The 7,220-nt window shown below is 63.2% G+C and overlaps 3 protein-coding genes across 3 annotated transcripts; 2 read left to right on the top strand and 1 right to left on the bottom strand.

Moving 5' to 3' along the window:
- Positions 1–487: 487 nt before the first annotated feature.
- Positions 488–3,060, top strand: AMSG_10052 (uncharacterized protein; the record flags this gene model as incomplete). Its single annotated transcript, XM_013898437.1, has 3 exons — positions 488–552; positions 1,318–2,914; positions 2,938–3,060. The coding sequence occupies 3 exons, from the start codon at positions 488–490 to the stop codon at positions 3,058–3,060; spliced, it is 1,785 nt and encodes a 594-aa protein (XP_013753891.1).
- A 231-nt stretch (positions 3,061–3,291) lies between these two features.
- AMSG_10051 (NADH dehydrogenase 1 alpha subcomplex assembly factor 3) lies at positions 3,292–4,011 on the top strand (the record flags this gene model as incomplete). Its single annotated transcript, XM_013898436.1, has 1 exon — positions 3,292–4,011. The coding sequence occupies one exon, from the start codon at positions 3,292–3,294 to the stop codon at positions 4,009–4,011; it is 720 nt and encodes a 239-aa protein (XP_013753890.1).
- A 47-nt stretch (positions 4,012–4,058) lies between these two features.
- AMSG_10050 (uncharacterized protein) lies at positions 4,059–7,055 on the bottom strand (the record flags this gene model as incomplete). The annotated part of the gene is made up of 2 exons (XM_013898435.1): positions 4,111–7,055; positions 4,059–4,075 (listed from the first exon to the last, which is right to left on the bottom strand). Exons 1-2 carry the CDS (start codon positions 6,992–6,994, stop codon positions 4,059–4,061), a joined length of 2,901 nt encoding a protein of 966 aa, XP_013753889.1. The 5' UTR covers positions 6,995–7,055.
- Positions 7,056–7,220: the final 165 nt, after the last annotated feature.

Genomic DNA, 7,220 nt, shown 5'->3' with positions numbered 1-7,220 from the left:
CCCCTGAAAAAAAACCCTAGTTGGGGTTGGGGGAGGGGGCGATGGTGGCGACAGCCGGCCGCCACGCCAACCCATGTGGAACGCCACTGGAGAGGTCCGCACATTAGCCCCTGCAACATACACAGCTAGTTGCGCAAAGAAGATGATCGGTGCGGTGATATGCCTGGCATCGACATCAGCAAGGAGGGGGAGACATCATGCGGCCAAAAGGCACACCCGTCCCCCTCCCTATACACAAGATCGACACGCCCAAGTCCCCCCCTCCCCTATACCGTTCCACGTCCCCAAGTTTAGCAACCTCTCCCTACCTCGGTCAACAACAGCAGAAGCTGAGTCTGTCCTGATGGCCACGAGCCGAACACCAGCTGGATCGGGGGGCGGATGGATGAGGGGAGGTGGGGCGGGACGGGGCTGACGGTCGCAAAGCGATGCGGCAGCTGTTGGCGAGTTTGACGGGAGCGAGAGGGAGCACCACCCCACTGCCGCCATGTACGGGAACTCGCCGATGCAGCGCCGCCGCTCTTACGTGTACGAGCCCGGAGCACTTAACATGTTCTACTCTCCGGTTGCTCCCCGTCCTGTCTCCAACTACTCCTACGCCGGCTTTGCTGTCCCTACTGGTGGCTCGGTCGCCAGCGGCTCTCCCTCGACGGCTGCCTCGGCTCTGCCGACCACCACCACCACCACCACCGCTACAGTGACGGCTACGAACACCACTTCCACCCCTACTGCTACTGGTCCGTCCACCGTCTCCCCCTCTACCTCCTACAATTCGTACGTCATACTATCTCCCTCTCCCCCACTCCCACCAGCCCCCCCTTCCCCCCCCCCCCCCGACCCCGTCTCCCGAATCATGAGCCGTTGGTCGCTGCCACCGCGCATCATCCATCCATCACATGCCACCATCAATTAATTGTTGCTCCCTTTGTTGACAAAGAGTCATTTGCCCATTCTTCGCTGCCAACCGCATGAATCAATGGTTGTTACCATCCATCGTTAATCAATGGTTGTTACCATGATTGTTACCATGATTGTTACCATGATTGTTACCATGATTGTTACCATGATTGTTACCATGATTGTCACCATGATTGTTACCATGATTGTCACCATGATTGTTACCATGATTGTTACCATGATTGTTACCATCGTTGTTACCTCATTTGTTACCATCCATCATGAATCAATGGTTGTTCCCCCCCTCCCCCCTCCCCGTTATTTATTTTCATCGTCTCGTCATGATCATGACTCACAATGTGCGGCGACGATGATGACAATGCCGTTGTTATGGTTCGTGTGGTGGGTGGTGGTGGATAGGTACGCTTCGCCGGTCTCGTACTACCCGTCATCGCCTGTGGTGTACTCGTCGCCGTCGCCGGCTGCGCCCATGACCTCGTCGTATCAGCGAGTGAGCGCGTCGCCGTCGCCGTCGCGGCAGGCTGTCGTGTCGACATCTGCTCTCGATGTCGACTTTCATGCTGCGCTCACCACCGGTGTCGCCCGCCGTCAGGAGCACGCCCGCGCCCAGGAGCTGGTGGACATTCGCGACTCGGTCGTCGAGCTCCTCCGCCAGTTCGAGTCGGACTCCAAAGTCGAGCCCAAGTTTGACGAGTCACCCATTGTGCAGCAGATCGACTCAGCGCTCCCGCCCGTGATCAACGAGGCCCTCAACGAGGACGACAAGCGCCGTGCGGCGTCCGAGCCTGGCCGGTACGAGCAGCTCGAGCAGCTGCGCAACCAGGTCCAGTCCATGGCCGAGTCGGCCGACCCGGACTTTGCCCAGGTCTTTGACCTCATCGCCTCTCGCGTCTCGGACGTTCTCAACGTCTACGCCGGAACCCGCAACCAGGACGGCGAGGAGGAGGTTATGGCTGCGCTCCGCGCACTTGTCCAGGAGCTCGCCACCCTGCAGGCCATCGAGGTTCCGGACACCCGTGAGCTCAAGGCCAAGGTCCAGGTCACCGACGCAAAGTGCGGCGACTTTGAGGACCGCCGTGGTGTCGTCGACTGGACCGAGGAGCTGACCCAGGCCGAGGGCTCGCTCTACTCGGAGGTCGACACCGCCATCAACCAGACCGCCCGCCAGGCCAAGCAGTCGGCCGAGCTCCTTGGTGTCCTCCACTCGATGCGCGCCCTCTCGCTCTCTATCAACGAGGTCAAGCCCGCCGCCGACCGCGCCCGCATCCGCGCCGGCCTCGAATCGGTCCGCACCCAGGAGGCCGAGGAGGAGCGCAAGTTTGAGGCCATGTCCGCAAACCTCGAGTCTCAGCTTGCCACTGCCAAGTCGGAGCACGACAACCATGTCCAGACCGTCGCCAAGCTCGAGGAGCACATCCGTCGCCTCATGGACGACCTCTCCGACGCCTACCTCGGCGCCCACCGCTCGGCCGCCCGCATGAACGCCGTCTCGCGCTCCATCAACCTCCTCGTCAAGAAGCAACGCCTCAACCAGAGCCTCGCCGAGCACGAGGAGGAGGTCGCCCTCCGCCTCCTCCACGACACCGAGGCCCACATCGACGCTGCCTCCAAGATCAACGACGTCCTCCGCTCCGCCTCGGAGACCTTCCACGCCGTCCGCGCCCAGCGCGAGTCCAAGGTCGTCACCGAAGTCGTCGACCTCTCCATCGCCCGCCTCAACCTCATCATCCGCAAGTACTTCAAGACCGCCCTCTCCGTCTACGCCGCAGAGTCGTCCGTTGAGATGCTCGAGCAGGAGCGCGAGGCCCTCCTCAAGAAGAAGGCCCGCTCCAACGCTGCCCAGAAGTTCGCTTGGGTTGCAGACTGCAACAAGGCCCTCGCAGACCTGCAGGGCAAGGTCGAGTACGAGGAGGCCAACAAGGCCCGCGCGAACGACGACCTCCGCGAGCTTGAGGAGCTCTTCGACGAGATCCACGAGCAGGCCTCCTCCCTCGCCGTCTCGCCCCGCTCCGCGCCAAGCTCGCCCCCATCCACGCCACCTGGGTCGCCACCCGTGACGAGCTCAAGCAGATCGAGGCCCGCCGCCTCTCCCAGGTCGAGCTCGACAACCGCCTCGACGCCGGCTTCCTCTCCCAGATGTGAAGTACCATCCGAACGTGATGCACACCTTCATCCACGCCCTTTCTCCCCCCCCCCCCCCCCCTTGACGTAAAACATCGAAGCAATTCCCACATGCCAGCCAAACTCCCCCCCAACACCCACCCAATCGCCGCCGCTGCCGCCGAGTCGCCGCCGCCGAGTCGCCGCCGCCGCTTGGTCACCGCCACGCCTCGGTCCCCTCGTCCACCTCACCACTCAACCCGCTCGCCCGACATGTTCCGAGCGACCCGCACCGCAACTGCAACACTGCGACAGCTCCACACCACGGCCTGTACCTGTGCCAAGCGGGAGCTCTCTCCGGAGGACGAGGCGCGCATCCGAGCCTTCAACGACGGGACGTATGCGCAGCCGCTTGCCTTTGACCAGCAGCCGGCGGCGATGGGACGAGCGGCGGATGGGGCGGCCTTTGACCAGCAGCCGGCGGCGATGGGACGAGCGGCGGATGGGGCGGCGGATGGGACGGGATCGGTGGGCGATGGCGATGCTGCTGCAGACGGCGAGGCAGAGGCTATTGCGGCTATTCCTGAGCTGCCTGCACCTGACGAGGTGGTGAGGATCTCGGGCTACTCGGCCCGTGGCTTTACCGTCTCGGGCACCAAGGTGGCCGGAGGCGTCTTGGTCCTGCCCTCGCTGGCGCTGCTGTGGGATGTGGCCTCGGCCGACGAGCTCACCCTGGATGCCCTTATTCTTCCGCGCATTCTGCATCCAAGGATGGATTTGCTCCTCATCGGCACCGGCAAGTCCATTGTCCGCCTCCCTGATCATCTTCTCGACCCGCTTCGCGCACGCGGCATTGCCGTCGAGGCCATGGACTCGATCAACGCGGCCGCAACCTTTAACTTTCTGGCAGAGGAGGGCCGCGCTGTCGGTGCCGCACTCATGCCGGTCTCGGCTTTTTCGGCCAGGGCCGATCAGGAGCGTGGCGCGATGTAGCCTAGCCTGCCTTCTCATGCAGCATCGGCGCAGACATTCGCACCGAATCACCAACGCCGTCGCTCTCCGACGATCCGGCGCGCGACATTGCCCGCGAACTGCCGCGGGACCTAGCGTCCTGGACCTTTCTGGCAACCGCCTCGCGCGCAAACGACGGCGATCGAGACGGCCCCATCGGCATGCTGCCGCCACTTGGCGAGAGCGAGTTGCGGCTGCGATGCCGGCCACGGCGGCGGTGCTCGTTACCCATACCGCCCACGCCGACCGCAAGCGACTTGGACACGGACATATTCCGACGCCGTGGCACATTCGGCGGACCCGCTCCGTCGCATGACGACTGCTCGCATGACAGCTCGCGCGACCGGTGTCGCCGCCGCACTCGCTCGCCTTCCGGCTTTCGACCCTCGACAATCGACGGCTGTCTCCTCGACCGCCGACGATGCCGCGGCAAACTTGCTATAAACAGTGATTCGTCAGCCGACGCCAACTTGCCGCGGGCGTTGATAGGCGAGTGACATGCAGCGTTGGTATCAGCCATTGTCACTGCCCGCCGCAGAGCCGGGCTCGCCGTTCGTGGCTCGTGCGATTCTGGTGTCGCAACGCTCTGCCTCGTCTGCGTTCGGCTATCGACGCCAAAGTCGGCCACAGAGACCTGCGAGATGGGCCTGCCCACCGTCGGCGGCTCCGACGATAACGTCGACGACGACGATCTATACGAGGATGATGACGACGAGGACGACGACGAGAACGACGTCCCAAGACCAGCATTTTCTGATTTTGCCACAAGCACACCAGCCTCGGGTCTTTCGGTGCGCCCAGTGTCGACGCCCTCCTCGTCCGCGATCACCTTGGTGTTGAAGAGCACAACCCGAAGCACAACTGCGCCCACTGCGAGCGAAAAGCAGACAGCCTGCAACACAGCCCCGATCCCAAACAACGTCTGGTCCTCGGAAAACAAAAAGTACAGAATCTGCCCACCACTCGCAGTTCCCGAGCAGATCGCAAGCAGCGAGTGCCACCGCTCCAGGAATGGATCGAGGAAGCCCACAAGGAGGACAGAGACAGAAAAGTTGACCCCCGCCGCAAAAATACGCACCTCGCCCGCAGGCGCCACCACAGTCTCCATCGCAAACGCCAGCGTCGTCACAAGCTGCACAGTCCGGAACCAGAGAAACTTTGGTTTGAGCCCGCGGAGCACAAACCCATAAGCCTCCATCGCAGAGTCCACAGAGTCCAGCTTGCCGCCCACCAGCCGCTGGTACGTCCTAACCGCCACCAGGCAGCAAAGAACAGGAAACCCGAGGCAGAACCCAAGCGCCATTGGAACGAGCACCATCGTCAACGCCAGGTGGTCACCCTCAAAGCACCGCTGCCGGAGCTCAACTCCAAGACGAAGTGACCCGTCGCCGACTCGCACGCAGTGAAGGCCCTGGATGGTCCGGAGCGAGACCTGCAGAAACGCCAGCGCGCCGAGGATAATCATCGCGTGAATCGACCGCTCCCGCAGCGTCGTGTCAGCCCCGCCACGCCGCGACGATAGCAGCGAGGAGGTATGAGACGCACCCGACCGGTTGAGCAGAGGCCCTGCTCCGTTCGAGTGGTTGACCATCATCGACAAGCTCAAAGCATCCCCACCGCTGCGACCCGAGGCGTTGGGCCTCGTCACCATCGCCAACGCCATAGCATCTGACACTCCTCCTGACGATGCTTCCGACAACCGCCGCAGTGCCACATCCTCATGTTGCTCCTCTTCACACATGCCATCCGTAGAGACCGAGCCGGATCCAGTGGAGGTGCTGGAGGTAGTCGATGACGACGAAGTTGTGCTATCCGACGCCACATGCGACGAGCTCGAGGAGAGCGACGACGACGACGCTGAGGATGCCGACTCCCAGATCGTCGCCAGCGCCACACCACGGTCCGAGCCAGCCCGGGAGACCTGTCCCAAGTTCTCCGTCGCAACGTGCTTGGTGCTCGGGGCAACCGAGCGGCTGCGCCGGGTCCGCAATGATCGCAGCCAGACTGTAACAAGGAACAGAATCGCAGACACCGCGACAATGACAAGCGTGCCGAGGTAGACAACCACAAACGAGATCCGCGGCACGGTGCAGCCCGGCCGCACAATCTCAATCTCAAAGTTGAGAATCGACATCACCCGAATGAACACCGCGAACCGCTCAGACGACGACCCCTCGGCAAGCCGCTGTAGCCCAATTCGCGACACGAGCACAATCTGCTGCACTGTCACAACCACTGCCACTGCCGTCACAAGGTGCCGTGCAGACAAAAAGTACAGCGCAACAAGCACAATCAGCACAAGCCCGCCCGCAACAATCGCCATCAGACTCAGCTCTGCCGCCGCAGACTCTTCCGAGCCGCACGCCCGGCACCTTCCAAAGTCGCTAAAGTACCCGTCCGCGCACACCGAACAGAACTCGTCCGTGTATCCATCGGCACACATGTCCGTCTTCCGCTCGCCGGTCACCAGCGTACGCGCCGGATAATTCGCTATCTCGCCCATGGCGCCCGGGCACGACGCCTCCACAGTGCACCGCGACGGCAGCACCCGCTCAGACGGCGACCAAAACCCGGTCTTTGGCCAGAACCGCGCTCCGCCAGGGCAGTATGCTCCTTCGAACGCTCTGCACGGCTGGCAGCGCCCGCCGTAGTACACAAAGTTTGTGTCGAAGCACTGATGCTCCACATACGTCAGCATCGACGCCAACAGCTGGCGCGAGATCAACCCGCCGTCGGCAGCCCGCCGCCGCACCACCCACATCTGGTGGTACCCCGTCGAGTTGGACGCCGGCGACGTAAACGTCACCGCGTTTGTCAGCTTCTGTGATGCGTTGGCAGGCACAGACACAATCTCGGACGCCTCGGCGTCGTTCGGCGCACCGAATATCGCCACCTCGATCGTCACCGAGTACTCGGCCGGAAAGTAGGCCACCTGTGGGTCGCCGGCCGTGCGGTGGAGAACCATGTCAATGCCGCCAGCATACGGCGAGACTGACGGGTTGAGACTCCAAGCCACTGGTGGGAACACCGGTGCCGCGGCAGTGGGAGGCGGCGGCGACGGCGGCGACGGCGGAGGGGGTGACGGAGGGGGTGATGGCGGCGGCGGTGACGGCGGCGGCGGCGGCGATGGCGGCGGTGGCGGTGACGGAGGTGGAGGCGGAGGCGGCGAGGGGGTTGGAGGTAGTGATGAC

The sequence above is a fragment of the Thecamonas trahens genome (genome assembly GCF_000142905.1).
Source record: "Thecamonas trahens ATCC 50062 unplaced genomic scaffold supercont1.55, whole genome shotgun sequence".
In the NCBI taxonomy this organism is placed as follows: Eukaryota; order Apusomonadida; family Apusomonadidae; genus Thecamonas; species Thecamonas trahens.
Note: the sequence above shows the minus strand (reverse complement) of the source record. Positions and strands in the feature narration are given on the sequence as shown.